General features: G+C 44.7%; 1 protein-coding gene across 2 annotated transcripts in view; it reads left to right on the top strand.

Moving 5' to 3' along the window:
- The window catches only part of WDR76 (WD repeat domain 76), a 773733-nt gene that overhangs the window by 717679 nt on the left and 36017 nt on the right, over positions 1–20037 (top strand). For both annotated transcript variants that reach the window (XM_044077715.1, XM_044077713.1), the window contains exon 13: positions 17401–17454. In XM_044077715.1, coding sequence (XP_043933650.1) covers positions 17401–17454 — 54 coding nt within the window. The remainder of the gene's footprint in view (positions 1–17400; positions 17455–20037) is intronic.

Raw genomic sequence — 20037 nt, 5'->3', positions numbered from 1 at the left:
ACACAGTAAATAAATACAGTATAAAAGCAGGTGGCAGGTAATAGTGCCAAGAATAGTATAAATAAGCAAAAAAAAAGGGTAACCTTTTTGGAAGCTCAGTAGCCTTTAGTCATCTGATATCTCACCTCAGAGTTGTGGTTTGTAGCCCACCTCAGTTCAGCTCACTGCAAACAAGTAGAAACCTATTCAGATGCAGGGCATAAATACCAGAAGGTAAAAACTTGTTAAAAATGCTCTAATAAAATTCAAACAGACAATGAGGCTGCATATTCCAAACCCTAGACTGGCCTCTCTTTACCAGTTAGGTCCCATTCAACACAATTTTCTCACCTTTTTGTGGAAGAGTGTAGTTTCTTTGTGTGTATTTGTATACACACATATAAAATTTGTGTAGCAAATTGACTGATTTTATTTCCAAAATAGAAACCTGTCATGCAAGAAAAAAATGTTTAGGTGCATTTATTTGAATCTGATGCCAGGGTCATAATTTGGCTGAACTCAATTCAAGATCACTACTAATACTAACATAATCATTGAATCCAGGTTTATTTGCTGCATTCAGTTTGAGTTGCCAGACCATTTCCTTATGTTCCAGTCTGGTTTCCCAGTAGCCACCTCTGTTGTCAGTCGTAATTTTAACCAAGACCCACAATAAAAAAAAAAAGCTGTAAAACCTTGACAAAGTTGGGCATACTTACTCAAAACATTTTTTGGAACCCTTTTTGTTATGTGTGGATATAAATTCTGGAAAGGTAACATCTGTCCGCCTTGCCCTCATAAAATTCATCACAGTTGGTACTGCATGCCAGGTAAACCATCCATGTCCTGCCACAATTTCACTTTCCACACTTTAAAGAAGTACCATGTCATATATTTATAAAGTACAGTATTCATGAATATATTTCATAGGATCATAGGTAGGTACTAGGCTATTGGCCCTAGGGCCTATATAAGCCTAGCCAAAAGGTACCCTGGCTTTCTGCACCCAAGAAAATTATTTTCCTGTTCCCCTGTTGAGCAGAGCCACAGAGGTGATCCCCAGGGTGAATTTCCTATCTCCCATCCAATCATCAAGATTTTTCTTGGAGTGCTAATGAGGAGCTTTGTTTGATATAGGTAGGTAGTTTGTTCCAGAGTATGGGAAGTCTCTGGGACAGGAATCTATCCCTACAGCGTTCTGTTTGTTGTGGTGACAAGGTTTAGGTCCCTAGAGCGTGTAGCTCTGAGGGATTGGGATTACTTTAAGTGGAGCATGTCCAACAGCTCTGGGTTTGACATAGCTTTTTATGCTAGGCAGAGATCACCTCTGAGTAGGCGATATGCGACGGAGTAAAGATGGAGTTTTTTGAGACGGTCTGCGTAGGGCAACTGTTTGAGGCCAGTAATCCTCTTTGTGAGATATGTCTGCGGCCTTTTCAGTTGTTGTAGATGTCTTGTGAGGTACATAAAAAGGGGGCATTGTACTCTATAATGGGTCTAATGAGTGACGAGTAGAGGGGAACAATGACCTCTTTTTTCCTGGATGATTTCATTTTTAAATCTGTACATGAAAGTTACAAAGTTCAAAATGTTGACCTTACAGAACCGGTTACCAATCATTCCTCAGATGAGTTACTTGGTAGGTCTAGACCTAAAAGATGCTTACTCCTCCATTCCCGTAGCCATAGGCTTCAGGAAATGTTACGGTTTTCTGTTTCTGGGTCATACTATCAGTTCTCTGCCTTACCCTTTCGTTTATCAACCACTGCAGGGGTATACACAAAATGTCTATCCCCAGTCATAGCTTATTGAAGACAGAATGGCATTCACATATATCCCTAGAGAGCTTGCTTATCTTTGCAGAGTCTTAATCTGGATGTCAAGAGTTGTTAACATGGGTTACACTATGCCTCTTACCAATCTTGTCTTTCAGATAAATATTGCAAAATCCTCCCTGAATATGTCTCACTGGATTGTGTTTGTGTGATTCCTTATACATTTTTGTCTTTAAATAACATTTTTAACACAAGACAAAGGTGGGTCTTTATCTGGAATTTCTCCTGAAGTTGTCCTGTCAGTCTCTGACTTCTGCAAGAGGATTTCTCAAGACACTAGGGATCATGGCTGCTAAGATTCTCATGATACTTCTGTCCAGGTTATGCATGCAAAAGGTACAGTGGTTTCTATACAAATCCATGAACCCAGCATTTGCATTCTGTGGAGTATCAAAATTACAGTTTGGGCCTTTATACAAATGGATCTAAATTGGAGACAACAAATTCAAATGAATCCAGGTCTTCCTTTCTCTCCCCATACCCCACACCGGTCCGTCACCACAGACACTTAAGATTATGGTTGAGAAGTAGTTCCCAGAGGGCAAAAAGTGAATCCTTTCAACTGATCAAAGCAAATCAACTTAAAATAGATGTTGGCTGTGATTCATTCCTTGGAGTGTATCCATTAACTTTGGTCCCAGAGACCACTTCAAGTGATTACTGACAATGCCACTGTCATATGTATATGACGCCCGTGCACTGGCCCAGTAATCAAGGTGCCTCAGTCCTCACCAACTACACCAGTGAGGGGTGTCCACATTGAGAAGGATAACAAATACACACAGTAAAGTAGAATTTCCCTTAAGAGCACACAGAGATCACAGTCACTCTGGGGCTGGTTTCTCCCTTTCTCTCCAGATCCCCAATAAGACTCTCCACTGGCACAGCTATAGAGTGGGGTCCTTAGCTAGGGTCCCAGGCCAAGTTTTCCGAGCACTCTGTCTGTCCATCCAGTGCTTCGTGTCCTGCCCAAGTAGCTGACCCACACATTTTGAGATGTGATTTATATACAACCATACAGAGGACCCTTGCTTATCAGCTACTAAAAAAGCCCTTACCAAAGGGTGTCCAATTCTTACTGTGCAATGTTATCCAAATGGTAAGGTTGACTGAGCAACAAGGCTTATTTGTAGTGGCTTTGTACGATATCACTGTATACATCCAATGTACTCTAGAGCTTAAATTATCTCTACACAACAGCCACAGTTGAAAGGTTTAAGAATATTTAATAATAAATAATAACAACACAAGATAATACTTCTTACTACACGGTGCTAGTCAAGAGTTCAGAAATCACAGGAAAATTCTTAAAATAATACTGTAGCTGACATAAATATAGAAAGCAGCTAGACTAAACTTACTATTTTCTATATTTTCCTGAGAGAGACACTAAAGTCCAAGGTCCTACTTGCATACAGGCAGAGCAAAGCAAGTGCTGGTGAGTGGACAGTTCTGAAGACAAATGCAAAATGCTCTCTCTCTGTCTCCTTTAAATTGATACTACATCCTGCTAACTCATTTTAGTTTAGATTACATCATTCTTAACAATTCCCTGGTTTCCCAGGCTAACAGAAACTCTACATTTACATTTCTTAGTAAGCTTGCACCTGGTCAGGAAACCACAGTAATTAAAGACATTCTATATGTAAAATCTAGCAATTAACTCTGGCCTCAAAACAGTAGAAAGAATCTTTTCAGACACCATGGCTACGAGCCCTGAGATCAAAACAGTCACAAAATGCTTGACTTACCAGCTTTCCTACAACAGAGTGCACTGTTACATTTTTGCAGTTCAAATCCAGTACAGACTTTTTACATTTAAGAGAACAAGTGTGTGGCTTATATTACTATTTACAAATGATGATTCTATCTAGCTAGGGTGGCAACCTTCACATATTTTCACATGGTATATAATAAAAACGGGGGGGGGGGGTGCAAGGGTTGTTTCCCCTATGCAGGTTGGAATTAATATGCTTAGGAGTGGTCTCTTCAGCATTCTTGATCCTTCCAATCATCTTACATTTCGTCAGAGTAACACATATTGGTAGACAAGCTGAACAGAACGAGGACAGACCCTCATGAATAGAAATCTAATTAGTTGTTCTTGTAGGAAATGATCCAGTTGTGAGGAACATTCAAAGCAGACAAGCTTTGATGTAATGGAATCCTATCTCGCCTACATTCATAACTGATGGGTTCGGAGCCGATCCGTCGGCTCCGACTCGGCCACTATACATTAGAACGAAGTCTTTCATTGGCTGGGCTACCCCTTATCCCATAATGCACCACGCCTGCTTCTCCAGATCTCGTTTGCCACTTTTCAAGCTGGACGTGGTCTCGATTTGGCTGGACGTAAGTGATTTTTTCTTGACCTTCTGGTCTTTTTTGACTAGGGTTTCTGTCAGGATTTAAACAAACAGCTGTTTTAACAGCTTTGTGTGCGTTTGTGGTTAGTTTGGTGAAAATTTTAATTTATTTCTTTTCGCGCTACTAGTGGACTGGGCAAGGCCCGTTTAAGTTAGAGGGCCTTTGCCCTTTTTGTATGCTTATTTTTTTCTTGTGGTGTGACTGCAATAGTTTTCGGGCTTAAGCCCGTTTAAGTTAGAGGGCTTTAGCCCACGTAGTTCCTTCCTCTGTGTATTTCACCTGTTGTGTTGGGCTAAGCCCGTTTAAGTTAGAGGGTTTTAGCCCTTACCTTATTTACTGCCTTTTTTCTTGCTGTCAGTTACCTGTTTTTTCTTTCAAAAATGTCTAAGGAGCAAAAGTCAGGTTTCAAGAATTGTACAAAATGTAATTACAAAATGTCTATTACGGACAGCCATGCTGTCTGCGTGTACTGTTTAGGGCCTAAACATTTACAGGATACCTGCAGTGTGTGTCACGCTTTTTCCTAGAGTTCTCCAGGAGAGAAAAAAACAAATTGATACTCAGGGGTCTGATTAAGCCTTCATTTGAAGAAGCTTTGGCTTCATCTTCAGTTTCCAAAAAGACGAGATCGTCGGCTCTGACCAGTCCGTCGGGCCCGACATCCAAGAAGCATAGAGCGTCGGCTCCGACCAGTCCGTCGGACCCGACAGCTAAGAAACAAGGGTCAACAACTTCTTCCTCTGCTCCAATGGCTTCACAGCCGATGGCTGAAGGGTCTGCCTCGGTGCTTCTTCCCTCGGCTCCATTGGTGTCGGAGCCGCAGGTTAGTGCATAGAGAGGCCAATCACCTACTTCGGCTCCCTTGGTCTCGGAGCCGTTGGAGGTGTGCAGCTCAGATGCTTCCCCCTCGGCTCCGGAACCTCCTTTGGCGCTGACACTGTTGCAAACGGTCCCGGTCTCGGGTCCGATAGTATTGGAACCCTTTCGGAGCCGATCCCCTTTATTGGAACCGAGGCAGAAGTCTTCTCTGACCCAATCTGTTTCCGCCAAATCCTCTAGGCTGTCTGATTCGGATTTGGATAGGGTTATCCAGAGGCTGTTCCAGTCCCCAGTTTTTACAAAAATGATCTCGGCTCCAGCCCATGCGGCTTCGGAGCCGACTCCACATCCCATGCATTTGATTCCTCCTCCAACCCCCTTGGAGCCTTTGGAGTCGGTGCAGGTAGAATGGAGTGGAATCATCCAGTCGGAGCAGGGACCCCCTCGGAGTTTCTCTGCTCCGACCTTCATTCCTACCCTGTCCTCGGTGTCAGGGTTTGGTACCGGGTCTTCCTCGGCAGGGGCCGAGGGCAACACTGTGGAGCTCGCCTCCTCGATGCCCAGTCTTCCCCTCGGCGCTTCGTCCGCAGGTATTCCCGGTACCGCCATGGTCTCTCAGCAAGTGCCCTCTACAGAGTCTGGAGGTCCTGCTTTTGAGGCCATGAGGAGTGCGCTGGCCATGACCTTGCCGGTTCAGCAGGTTTCTACCTCATCGTCCCAAGTTTTGGGTACTGGTGCCTCTGGAGACATTCTTTCCCGTGACAGCGGGGCCCCAGGGCCTGAGGATACCCCCTTGGGGGGTTCCCTTCTTCCAGGGGGTCCTTCTGAGTCTGCTTCGGATGAACCTCCAAGGAAGAAACTGTGTAAGAGGAAGCACGTTGATTCCCAAGATGAATCCACCACTTCAGATACTGACCTCGATGATGTGGAGGGGTCCCCCAAATCGTCCTCGGATGACGTCTCCTTCTCGGATATCCTTGAGATCTTGAGACAGAGAGGCGATTGGCAATCCAAAGCCCCTACCGCTGAGGAGTCAGTTTTCCTCAAGGCCTTCGGGGCCCAGCCCTCCTCCTCCTGGGTGTCTCCACCCTTCGAGTTATTGGATCTAATCTCTTGGAGGGTGTGGGAGCATCCTGATACAGTGGAACCGGTGCCTGCCAGGCCCAATAAATTTCTTTCAGCCCCTCCCCAGAAGGAATTCCTCACTAAGGGTGTTGCAGTTGATGCTATGGTGGTGGCATCTGCCACTCAGCAGGACGTGTCAGAGGCTTCAATGTCCATTCATCCTCCTAATAAGGATTCTGGGAGCATGGATAGGTACGGGAAGCGTACCCTTTCTTCAGCGACCTTTACTCTGTGGTCACTGAACTATCTCTGTCATTTTACAAGGCTCCAAAGGGACCTCCTCAAGGAGTTAGGAGAGTCCCTTGCGGGTAACCTTCCTGAGGCATTGGCACAGACCGTAGGCGCCCAGATGACTACCCTATCTTCTATTGTCAACTCGTCCATGAGGCTCATTTCCTATGCAGCCGAGGGGGCGAGTAGAGCAGCGGGCACAGGAGTGGCTCTTAGGAGACAAGCCTGGTTATGCTTGTGTCCACTCGTGGAGGCCTTTAAGTCTTCCTTCGCCGACGCCCCCTTTGATGGGTCTTCATTGTTTGGACCCAAGGTGAAGGACACACTTACTCGGTGCGAGCAGGAGGGTAAGACCTTGACTGCCGTTGGGGCCCGTTTTTCCGCTCCCTCTAGACCTTTTCCCAAGGCCCAGAGAGGAGGGAAAATGTGGTTCAGGAAATCCCAAAAGTTCTTTTCTACTCCACCGAGTGATCCCCCCTCCAGAGGCGGGGGGGGGGGGTTCAGGAAGACGCCGCCCTAGAGGTGGCGGAGGCCCCCGCAACTCTGGAGACCGCGACTCCTTTCGTGGTTCCTCCTATCCCCAGCATCCCTAGGATGTTGCCCGGCTGTGCTTCTCTGGAGCCGGTCAGGGGTCGTTTTGCGAAACACCCACAAGCTTGGGAATCGATAACCAAGGATCAGTGGGTGCTTCGCATTGTAACCGGAGGCTACCTCATCCCCTTTTTCAAGCTCCCTCCTCCTACAAGGAGAATCCCGGACGTGCACCCAGTCAACAGGATCTGGCAGCCATAGAAGTTTCAAAGCTGCTAAGCAAAGGGGTCATCCAGCCCGTCCCCACCGACCAGATCGGATCAGGAACTTACTCAAGATTATTTTTGGTGCCAAAAAAGACAGGGGACGTAAGGCCTATTTTGGACCTAAGTTATTTAAATCGTTTTGTGAAGAAGTCCAAGTTCCGGATGGTCACCCTTCAGTCCATTCTCCCGTTATTGGAGAAGGATGTCTGGATGTGCTCCATAGACCTCAAGGACGCTTACTATCACATTTTGATACGTCAAGAGTCCAGGAGTCATTTACGCTTCCGCCTAGGAACCAGTCATTTCCAGTTTCGTGCACTGCCCTTTGGTCTCACCACAGCCCCCAGGGTGTTTACCAAATGTCTGGCAGTGGTGACAGCTCACTTGAGAAGTCTAGGATTCCAAGTGTTTCCCTATCTCGACGACTGGCTCCTCACTGCCACCTCCAAGCATCTACTGATTCGAGCGCTGAGGGCCACAGTATCCTTGGGTCTCTCGCTAGGGATCACGTTCAATTGGAGAAAATCTGTGCTGCGGCCATCTCAGTGTATCACCTTTATAGGCGCAGAGTTAGACACAAAAAGGATGCGGGCATTTTTGCCATCAGAGAGAATTCAGGTTCTACAATCACAAGTTCTAAATTTGTTACCAAAATCTCGAGTTCCTGCCAGACAGATTCTTCAGTTATTGGGCACGATGGCTGCAACTATCCTCCTTGTACCGTTAGCCAGGCTGCACATGCGGGGGCTGCAATGGCTATTATCGGTTCAATGGTCGTACCAAGAACTTCCTCTGAACCATCTAGTTCTGATTACGGACAGTTGTCGGGACCTCTGTTGGTGGCTATGCCGGTCCAACCTGGACCGGGGGCGTCCCTTCGCCCTTCAGCCCCCTGTTGCCACAGTGACCACGGACGCCTCCCAGATAAGGTGGGGGGGTCATTATCTGGACAGGTCGGTCCAAGGCACTTGGCAGGATTGCGAAGCGCACCTTCACATCAATATCCTGGAAATGAGAGCGGTGCTTCTGGTTTTACAGGCACTTCATCATGCTCTCCCCCAAGGTACTATTGCGATCCTATCCGATAACATGTTGGTAGTTTGGCGCATAAACAAGCAGGGCGGAACCAGGTCCTACCCCCTTTGCAGGGAGGCCATGAGAATATGGCACTGGGCCATAGCCTCTCGACATTTCTTAGTAGCCACACACATTCCGGGAAAAGCCAATGTGATTGCAGACAGGCTCAGCAGGACTCTCCTGTTGCCGCACGAGTGGTCCCTCAACAACAGAGTGGCTGCGCAGATCTTCGCCAAATGGGGTCTCCCTTCTTGCGACTTGTTCGCCAGCCCCAACAATGCGAAGTGCAGAGAGTTCTTCACTCTGACTCCCTCTCAGGGGCAGTCTCCCAGGGACGCTCTAGCCCACAATTGGCCCCCGGGTCTGCTTTATGCCTTCCCCCCGATTCCCCTTCTCCCGAGGGTGATTCAGAAGGCTCTTCATGTCGGGTGCCACATGATTTTGGTCGCCCCACATTGGCCCCGTCAGGTTTGGTTCCCATTCCTTCAGAAGCATGCAGTATAGGGCCCCTGGATTTTGGACCCATTGCCGGATCTGTTGTCCAATCCGTTGGGACACCCTCATCCGTCCCTCCGGTCCTTGCGACTGGCTGCTTGGTTACTCCACTTCCATCCTTAGATAGAGATCTTTCTCTTTCTTCGGAAGTGTTGCACATCTTGTCTTCTTCCCACAAGCCGTCTACCATTAAGCTGTATTCCAGCAAATGGAAAAGGTTTGTTTGTTGGGCCCAGCAGCGAGGCATTGATCCTCTTACGGCCCCAGTTCCGCAGGTCTTGGAATTTTTAGCGTCATTGTTTCATTCAGGCTCTTCAGTCTCCACACTTTGAAGTTCAACTGGCGGCTATATCTAATTTTCATGTTGCTATAGAGCCTTCTTTAATGGCTAACAGACTTTGCAAGTCCTTTCTTAAGGGAGCCTGGCTCCTCAGGCCTCCTATGGCTCATCCCGTGCCCCCTTGGGACTTGAATTTGGTTCTGGCCTCCTTAACTGCCCGTCCCATTGAGCCGGCAGCCACTTGTGATATAAAATTCCTGTCGTGGAAAACTGCCTTTTTAGTGGCAATAACTTCTGCTAAGCGTGTTTCGGAGCTTCAGGCTCTCTGTTCTTCCCCTCCTTTATTTGATTTTTCACAAAGACAGAGTTTCTCTTAGATTGAATCCATTCTTTTTGCCTAAGGTAGCGTCCCCTTTATGCATCCAGCAATCTTTGGAGCTCCCAGTTTTCTTTCCAAATTTCTCTAATAGAGCAGAGTATACCTTCCACCAGTTGGATGTTCACAGGCAACTGCATTTTTACTTGGATAGGACCACTCAGACACGAAAATCTGACCAACTGTTTGTGTCCTTTGCGGAGAATAGGTTAGGTCTACCAGTTGCCAAAACCACCATTGCCAAATGGATTAAGGATTGCATCTCTTTCATTTATTCCCAGTCGGGCAGAGAGTTGCCTTTCCCACTCAAAGCTCATTCTACCAGGGCTATGGCCACCTCTGTAGCATTTCACTCCAAAGTCTCAATAGATATTTGTGCGGCTCTTACTTGGTCTTCTCCGCACACCTTCATTTCTCACTACAAGGTTGATGTGGCTTCCCGAGGCAGAGCTTCATTTGGTTCCGCAGTTCTCAGGAGTGTGTTCCAGTGAGCCACCCGGGGTTTTAGGTGCTAGGGACGCTGTCCCATCAGTTATGAATGTAGGCGAGATAGGATCCCATTACATTTTTTAGTTATGTACTTACCATAACTTTGGATGTATGGGATCCATCTCGCCTACATTCATACATACCCACCCTCCTTCCCCCTACCTTTTGGATTTTGTGGAAATAGTGATCTTGCTGAGCTCTCCTTTGGAAGGGCTCTGGTTGTTTACAGTTATTGGTATGTGTTCTGTACCTGTATGTATGTATGAAAGCGAACAAACAAGATCTGGGGAAGCAGGTGTGGTGCATTATGGGATAAGGGGTAGCCCAGCCAGTGAGAGACTTCGTTCTAATGTATAGTGGCCGAGTCTGAGCCGACAGATTGGCTCCGAACCCATCAGTTATGAATGTAGGCGAGATGGATCCCATACATCCAAAGTTATGGTAAGTACATAACTAAAAGTTCTAGGGCTTCTTGCAAGCAAGCCTGGAAAATATCTGTATTTTCATTCCCTTGGGAGGGAGTGTTTCTTTATGCATTTCCACCATTTCCATTGATACCAAGGGTAATTCTGAAGATTCAGATGGATACCCGAAACATCATTATAGCCAACCCTTCTTGGCCCAGGCAACTTTGGATGTTCTTCATGTTTCACTGTTGCAGTCATTACTTTTGGGTTATCCTGCTGGCAGGTTACCCTCAGTTGGCCTGAATTCCAAAGTCTTGGTCCAGCATTGGTTGCTGTCACCTCTTCCCTGATGTCAGGGGTGTAAAAGATGAAGCCGATGCCATTTTCTTCGGTCTTTCTTGCCGTGCGGTGCCCGAAGCAGAAGCAGTTCGCAAGTGCCGGTCAGCCGACTCCTGAGATTTTCGTGTTCGAATTTCAGATCTGAAGACTTCATTAAAAGCTAAGTACCCCGTTGGAGAAACTTTTTTCTTGCTCCAGACCGATGTCAGAAAAAGTTAATTGTATTTCTTGTGGGAAGCAAATACCTCATAAGGACTTTCACTCTTACTGTATTCCTTGCCTAGGCCCTGACCACGACGTTGCTAGTTGTCAGTTTTGTGCTAGATTTAACCAATGCACTATGATTTTGCTTTTCGTTATTTTGGCCGAAGATTTAATTATACAATATCATCGGATAGCTATCCGACTACCGGAGTTCAAAAGAAACAAAAAGAAAAAGGCAACTGAGGTCCAAAACCGACGATGAGGCTTCTTCTAAGCCAGTCACCGGTTCTCAGTGAGGTGCTTTTGCAGCCCCTGACGCCCGCTACTTTAGAGCCGCAGGCCGCTTCCGACTCCCACGTGGAGCCGACTAGGCCGCTGGAAACTCAAGGTATTGGACCCTCAGAAACTATTCCCTCAGATGGGTCCGGAGCCGCTGAGCTGGCATCGGCTTTCTGAGGGTGTATTCAGACCTATGCAATTATACATTAAAACGACTTCAGCTTCAAAGGCAAAGACTAAAGCACCTTTAAAGACGAAGAAACAAGTACAACAACCTCATGGACAGGCCTCCATGCCCAAAAAAACAGATGCTCAAAATGGCCGAAGACTTAATTACTTTGATCAGGGGTTCCCATCCCCCTCCTGATAAGAGGCCTAGGTAAGAGACGGACTATGAATCTTCAGATCAGGTTTCTATTTCATCTGATTCCTCTTCTGATCAGGAATACTCCCTTCCTCTCTATGAGGATTCTAATGCTGAAGAATCTATCCCTTTAGCCTCTCCTCCTGAGGACCACTCCTTTGGGTAAACCTTGCATACCATGAGGGAGCATTTCCACTGGGAGATCCAAGATTTTTCAGAGTCTAAGAAAAGGCTCAGAGACTTCCTTTTACTACCACAACACAGGCCCCAGCTATTCCACCTGTGTTAGACATTGTAGATGATGTGTTTTCAGAGTCTAGTCTGACTCCTGATTCCTTACCTCCAGCTCCTGTTAAGCTGGACAGATACTACAGGGTTCCTGATTCTCATAAATTCCTTTTGAAAAACCCTGCTGCAGACCCAGAAACTATCTCTCAGGGTCCCAAAGGGGTCAAGGCTTCCACTGCAAAGAACCCTGCCCCTCTGACAGAGATTCTAGGGCTCTGGACAAATAGGGAAAAAAGATTTACACTTCTGCTACCTTGGTTATAAGGGTCTTAAATTGCCAGTTCCATATGCTCAAATATCAGCAATATGTTATGTCACTGCTTAAACAGAAAATGTTGATAAATTCTGAATGTGCAGAAAACAAAGAAATGCAGGATTTATTGCATGCAGCTGAACAAGTTGGAAAGCATACTTTGCAATGTGGTTTTGATTCTCTGGAGGCCTCCTGCAGGGCCGCTGTTACGGGTTCTGTCATTAGGAGGCATGCTTGGTTAAAGGAACAAAATCTGCCTGATCATGTCAAAGCAAAATTATTAGATGCTCCATTACAGCATGATACCTTGTTTGGTGTTAAGGCAGAAGAGGTGTTAAAGAAAATGGAGGACAAAGCTAAATCTATGCAAACGGTCAAGGATTTCTTACAGGTTTTAGCAAGATTTAGCCGACACCGGCCTACGAAGAATTGGACCTTTCCAGTGTCAGACAGGCCACAAAGGGGCAGATCCAGATGCCCTAAAGGCAGATCCCAGCCCCAAGGTTCATACAGGTCTAAACAATGGGGTGCTTCTACCTCCAAAAGTGGAGAAGACAAATCACAGCCATACAGGAAACAGTCCCAATGACTTCCCCCTGCCTGCACCAAGCACTTATCTTCTGACAGCACCTTTAGGGGGAAAACTAGCACTTTTTTTCTCAAAATTGGCACATTATAACCCAGGACAAATGGGTCCTCACAAGGCTACAAATTTCACTTCCATACCCTGCCAAGGGCAAACGGTTGGCCAGACCTGCCAAAAAATCAATGGGCAGAGGCACAAAAACAAGTCTCATCCCTCATGGACATGGGGGCAATTCAACAAGTACCAGAGCAAGAGCAGGGACAAGGATTTTACTCGAGACTATTCTTGGTACCAAGAAAGGACAAGGCCTGGAGACCAATACTGGTCCTATATATTCTAACCACATACCTGGATATACCAAAATTCAAAATGTTGACTTTACAACAGCTTCTGCCCATGCTGGGCAAGAAGGCTTGGCTTGTCACTTTAGACCTGAAAGAAGCATACCTGCATGTCCCAATCAGACAAACATGCAGAAGATACCTCAGATTCAAGGCTGGCTCAATGCATTACCAATTCTCTGCATTGCTCTTTGGCTTATCTACTACGCCCAGGGTCTTTCCTCTTTAGTAATTGCATTCTGCAGACAAAGAGGAATGCAAATATATCCTTACTTGGACGACTGCCTCATTCAAACAGAGAACAAGGACATTCTACTACAGCATCTGGCATTTGTAAAGAGACTTTTAACATGCTTAGGGTACACAGTCAACGAAAAGAAATCAAAACTAGTACCCTCTCAAGTGATAATATTCCTGTGTGCAAGCTTAAATACAACTGCCCAGATGGCTTATCTCACGCCAGACAAACAGAGGCAACTGACTACCTATTTCAAAATGTTGGCAACAAAGGCCCAGTTATCTGCAAGAAAAATTCTGCAAGCTTTGGGCTTCATTGCATCCTGCATTCTACTAATTCCATATGCAAGACTGCATATGAGGAAACTTCAATGGTACCTAAAAAGTGTTTGGACTCAACATTGCCACAGCCTGGAAACAAGGATTACTGTCATTCCCTGCCTGCAACAGGAGTTTCAATGGTGGGCTACGGCTTGTCACCAGAACAGGGGACAGCCATTCACTTTACCCCCAGCCAGGCAGATATTAACAACGGATGCATCAGAGTATGCCTGGGGGGCCCACATGGCAGGAAGATGTATTCAAGGCACATGGTCCTCAAACCAAATGCAACTGCATATCAATCAAAAAGAGATGCTAGCTGTTCAAAATGCCCTGACAGCCTTCAAGGACCTACTTCATCCGGGACAATTGCTGATAAAGACAGACAACACCACGGTCATGTGGTATATAAACAAGCAGGGAGGCACTCATTCTTATCCCCTTTGCAGACTAGCCATGACTTTGTGGGACACAGCATTGACTTACCAAGTACATCTACAAGTACAATTCCTGCCAGGAAAGAAAAATACTCTGGCAGACGAACTAAGCAGAAACCTCATGGATCCCCACGAGTGGCAATTGGATCCACAAGTCTTCAGCATGATAATAAGGAAATGGGGTTGCCCGGATATAGATCTATTTGCCTCTCCTCACAGCTACCAACTAAAAAGATTATGCACAAGGACTTATCACAGACGAGCATGGAAAGTGGACGCCCTATCTTTCAGATGGAAAAACCTAGCAGTATATGCCTTTCCTCCACTGCCTCTCCTCCCCAAGGTACTCCTTAAGGTCAGACAAGAGAAGCCAAAGATGATACTGATTGCCCCAGACTGGCCCCGCCAGTACTGGTATCCAATCCTAAGGAGCTTGTCTCAATGCCCAGCTTGGACCTTACCTCAAATACCTCATCTACTGTCCCAACAAAACAATCAGATCCTGCACGGCCAACTCAGGACCTTAAACCTGGCTGCATGGCAGATAATGTAGTCATACAAAACACACCTCTTACTAAAGCTGTGATGGATGTCATTTTGGAGGCCAGAAGGCCTAGTACTAGAAAATCTTATGATGGAAAATGGAAGAGGTTCTGTGCTTGGAACCAGGCACAAGGAATTGACACAGCTTTACCAATTATTCCTCAGAATTTGCAATACTTAACTGAGATGCTGGACAAAGGCCTTTCCTTTTCATCAATTAAAATTCATGCCTCTGCCATTTCGGCTCTTTACAATACAGAGCCACCAATCTTTTCTCATCCTCTGTTAAGGCAGTACCTCAGAGGAGCCAAAAACTTAAGGCCTCCAAGATCACCAATACCTGCATGGGACCTCAATTATGTCTTGGAAAAACTCACCCTGCCTCCCTTTGAGCCAGCCGCTACTCTGATATAAAGTTTTTTATCTTGGAAAACAGCTCTGCTCCTGGCAATAACTTCTGCAAGACTAGTTTCAGAGCTACAGGCCCTCATGGCTGTGGAACCTTTTGTCATTTTTTTATCCAGACAGGGTTTCTCTGAGGACAAATGTGACATTTATGCCTAAGGTGGTCTCCAGTGTGGCTCTTAACCAGACTATTCATCTACCAACTTTTTATACAAAGCCATAGAAAAAGGGGGAGAGAATTCTGCATTCTTTGGACATACACAGACAGCTTTGATTCTACTTGGACAAAACCAAAGTTTCCAGAAAGAGAGCAATTACTAGTGGCATATGCTGCAGGATCACAAGGAAAGGCCATCTCAAAGCAGACTATTTCAAAGTGGATAGGCCACTGCATTCGTTTCTGCTATTCACAACATGGCAAGCCAGTGCCTAAGGGCATTAGTCCACATTCAACCAGAGCAGCAGCCACTTCAGCAGCCTTCCTCAGGGGAGTACCAATCAAAGACATTTTAGAGGCTGCTACCTGGAGTTCAGTGCACACCTTTACAAAGCACTATCATCTGCCACTCTACTCTAAATCCAGGGCAGGCTTTGCCACTGCAGCTCTGCAGGACCTCATAGCCGCACCTAATGCCATTTAGCTCCAGCCTCCCAACCATAGCTTTGGGACTCTACCCAAAAGTAATGACTGCAACAGTGAAACACGAAGAACATAGTACAGTTGTGTACACTTACCATAAATGTAGATGTTCGAGTGTATTCACTGTTGCAGTCCAGGTTACCCACCTGCCACCCCCGTTATTTTTGCTGGAACTTTTTACTTCTCTAATCTATACAACCTATGTGGTGTATTTGCTTTTAGATGAAGGGAAAATGTATTTTGGTGCATGTATGTTTTATTTACATATTTTTAGCCTACCCTTTTGGGGGCACCTGACATCTGGGGCAAGAAAAACTGAAGAAAATGGTGTCTGCTGCATCTTTTATACCCCTGACTCCCTGACGTCAGGGAAAAGGCGACAGCAACCGATGCCGGACCAAGACTTTGGAATTCAGGCTGACTGAGGTCTACCTGCCAGCAGGATAACCCAAAAGTAATGACCGCAACAGTGAATACACTCGAACATCTACATTTATGGTAAGTGTATGCAACTGTACTTTCTCTCTTTTTGAATCTGTCCAGGTTTCATAGGTTTCATTTCCTAGGCACATAACAACCCCATACAGCCTAAGGGCTTCCTCAGCAGTGAGGAATTCAAGTATCTACTGTTTTGGGTAAGTGCGACTTGCACAAATGTACTTTTGTTTTTTTCCTGTTGAATCTAAATGTTAGTATTTGCCAGATAGGAAGAGGACTGCAGCCTAGATATCCGTGCAAACTAACATGGTGGATGGTAAAACATACTTTGTGTTATAGCCTTCTCTACCCCCCACCCACACATACAGCTAGATCCAATGTGCAACATTAACATCATTTAAAATGTCAGTGAATTAATGTTTTTAATTCTTACAAAAAATGTGATGGTGGTGGTGCTGCGGTATCATTGTCGCCTCACAGTAAGACGGTATCTGGTTCAATTCTCAGCTAGAGCGTCTTCTGCGTGGAGATGTGCGTGAATGGGCATACCTTCGTTGAAGGTTGTGCATCAGGGCTGGTAACTCTGCACGTAAAAATCAACTACCAATCATTAGCAGACAGGAGTTCCGCTGCGGAGACCCCTAACCGGGAAAAGCCGAAAGAAGACTACTACTACTACAAAAAATGTGATGATGTTCAAAGATAACCATGCAGTACTGCCCAGGTAATTGCTTGTGGGTATAAATATGAAAAGTCACTGAATCAGAACCATGGTATGGCAGACTGCACTGACTCTTTATTTGCTTATGTTTTTGTAGTAGTAGTTCTTCCATTAGTGTTAGAGTCTACTGGTTTGTTTGTCCGCATAGCATATTAAATAGTGGTATAAAGGTTTAAAGGCTGTATGTGTGAGTCATTTTCATTCTTTAGTGAATGCTGGGAAGAGTCACTGACTAGAATAATAATTTGCTTTAGCTGGCAGAATTGTGTTCTATTAATATTATAGCTTCATACTGAATTTTGCTTTCCCTAATGCTTACGATCTGTAGTGAGTAGCAGTTGAAAACCCTGCATGGATTGGAACAGCATTTCGTAATACTCTAGTAAGGGACTGTGTATGGTGAGTCAGTTGAAAGAGAGGAAGTTTAATCTCAGCAAAAGACCTTAAGAACACAGACATTTCCTTTGCAGTCTTCTGTTTCTACTCTTTTGTTCCTTAGTACTGTGTTATGGGTATCAGATGTGACAAATCCATTCAGTTTGTGACATTTTTATTTTGCCACTGCACCTGCAACACAGTCATACTGTGTACTTTTAATGCATCATTTTAAGATCTAGATTTATTAGTATAGCTTTGTCTTATAGCATGTATTGCATCATTGTACAAGTTTTGCTTTACTTTGGATTAATATGATATTGACCTTGCGTTTTATGTGTTCTTATTTAAGGGTTTATGATACAAGCTGCATCTTGTCAAATATTGATCCTCTTTCTTCGATAAGGTAAGCTTTGCATTTTTTTAATTGCTGAATCTGTGTTGTTGCTTTATTGCTGAATTATGAAGACCTTGTTAATTGATTACCTTTTGTTAGATGAAAAGTTTATGTACTACTCGCAGTCTTAACAGTGCCTGATCATATTTCTACCTTACCTTGTCCCTCATAATGTGTTTGTAATTCTCAGTGATTTACCAGAAAATTATTTATTTTACATTAACCGGGCAAGTCCAGCTGGATACAGGTCCTTTCTCAGCAGAGTCCCAGGGAGAAAAGCTCCATATACAAGATACAAGTACTATCCAAATTACAGTTTGAAAAGTACAATGACATTAACAACATGCAGTGTACAGTGCAGTGATACCAAAATATCAGACACAAATACTATTCAAATTACAGTTAGAAAAAGAGTGAAAATAACTGCATGCAATGTACAGTGCAGTGATACAGTGATACAGAAAGTGTGACAGTAAATCCAGTTCATGAAAGGTACAGGTTACAGGATATACAGAAAAATGCAGTTTGAGTTGTATGTTGTCAGTAGTGCCAGACAGAGTTGTACTTCCATCCATCCACAAACCCTTTTTCCCATTTTTGCACATGGGGTCAGGGTATCACTTCAACAGTGACAGTCATCTAGAGGCATTGTTCACACTGCCTCCTGTTTGGCCCAGCTGTGATTGATCTTCCGTATCATACCATTACACATGCATACTCACACCATTGCCCAGTTTTGTGTGTCCAGTCCACCTAACGCATGTCTTTGGAATGTGAGAGGAAACTGGTGAACGCAGAGAAAACCTACATGAGCACAGGATGGACTTGCAGCCTCAGCACAGAAGGCACCCCAGCCAAGAATCGAACTAGAGAACTTCTTGCTCTGAGGTGACTGTGCTAACTGCTCCTGTGCCACATACTACTTATTCTTGAGAAAAAGGATGTTGACTCATAACCTGTTAACGTTCACCTCAGAAAATCCAAATCCCATTGAGCTACGCGCTCGAGAGACTTGAACCTCAGCACTGAAATAAATAGGACATGCTCCCTTCACTCTGGAATAAAATCCCAATCCAGATTAGGCAGAGTCCCTCACTGACTCTCTTCAAGAGGAATCTTGATGAGTGGATGGGAGATCGTAGGTTTACCCCGGGTATCACTTCAGTGTCACTGTTAGACAGAGGCACAGTATACTAACCTCGAAAAAGGGCATAGCAAAATAAATTTAAAATGGGTGGCAAAAGCCAAACACATTCTGGCTAGGCTTATAAATGCCCTAGGGCAGATAGCCTAGTATGAACCTATGAATTAGCGTAATATTTAAAAATTGTCCTTGACTTTAGGTCTTTGTCCCCCATTCTTTTAAGTGTTGTCCCTATTTCTTGAGAGCTATGGTCACACTTTTCAGATGGTAGATTTCGCATGTATGACTTCACGCTGAAGCATTTGCAGATGAACCATCCCCTCTTTTGTTCAGTAAATGCTTTTAAGATAGCAGTTATGAGACAGTGCTTCCAACTAATAAGGAGACTCCAGCTTCATACTGAATTATGCTTTCATTGAAAAAAATGGAATAGTGTTTGTAGTGAACAGCAGTTTGTCTTAGAGCTGTAAACCGTGAGGCATATAGCAGTTTTCATTCAGAACAGCAGGTGGCTAGACTAGTAGTGAAAGCTCCACTTGTAATCAGGTGTTGAGTTGTATGTTGTCAGTAGTGCCAGACAGAGTTGTACTTCCATCCATCCACAAACCCTTGTTCCCATTTTTTACATGGGGTCAGGGTGTCACTTCAACAGTGACAGTCATCTAGAGGATTTACTGTAGTTGTTGATGGCTGTGAGAATCTGCAGGACATGAGTTATGAATTAACAAGCAATTAGGACATTGAGATTGTTCTTCACTTTTGTTTAAAGGCCCATTTTCTTGAAAGACTTCTTTATACGGTTATTTTCCTCACCTGCTTAAAAAATGTTTCCTGCTTAAGAAAGGTGAGTATTGTACTAAAATAATTGGTCAACAGCAGGACAAATAAAGTAATCATGTCTGTCTGAGTAAATATTATTGAGTAGATGTGAGCTAATCATGAACAGTTATTCTGTAGGAAAGGTCTCTGCTGCTCACTTTAACTAAATATACTGAAATATTTCATGCCACTGGTTGGAAGTGGCAAAATGCTACAGGCAGTTGTGTTTACAGCTAGGTAGGTATCACTGTAGAGCAAAATATGTACCTGGATCTTCTACTTCAGGTGACACCCTCTAATTCTTTGGAGAGCTTCTTGTGTAAGGCAGGAGATGTTAAGGTGTTATAAGAGCACTACAGAAATGAACAGACTTGAGTGTTATCCTAGTTATTTCATGATTTCTTATCAAGACCCACTTGTCAAAGAAGTTAGACTGTGCTTTTGTCATTTCTGTACATGAACTGGTCTAGTTATACATACTCTTCAAGAGTGTAGCTGGGTTATCTAAAGGTGCATGGGTGATTTCTGTATGGTTTATCATTCTACAACAGTAGCATGAGTACGGGTCCACTCCTTTTTTAGTTCTTTCACAACATAGGTGAAGTGCATATCTGCAGTCCTTTCATTTT

Source organism: Protopterus annectens, chromosome 7.part0 (assembly GCF_019279795.1).
Source record: "Protopterus annectens isolate FY-2018-M chromosome 7.part0, PAN1.0, whole genome shotgun sequence".
Classification (NCBI taxonomy): domain Eukaryota; kingdom Metazoa; phylum Chordata; order Ceratodontiformes; family Protopteridae; genus Protopterus; species Protopterus annectens.
The sequence above is the reverse complement of the archived record's forward strand: the minus strand, read 5'-3'. Positions and strand labels throughout refer to the sequence as shown.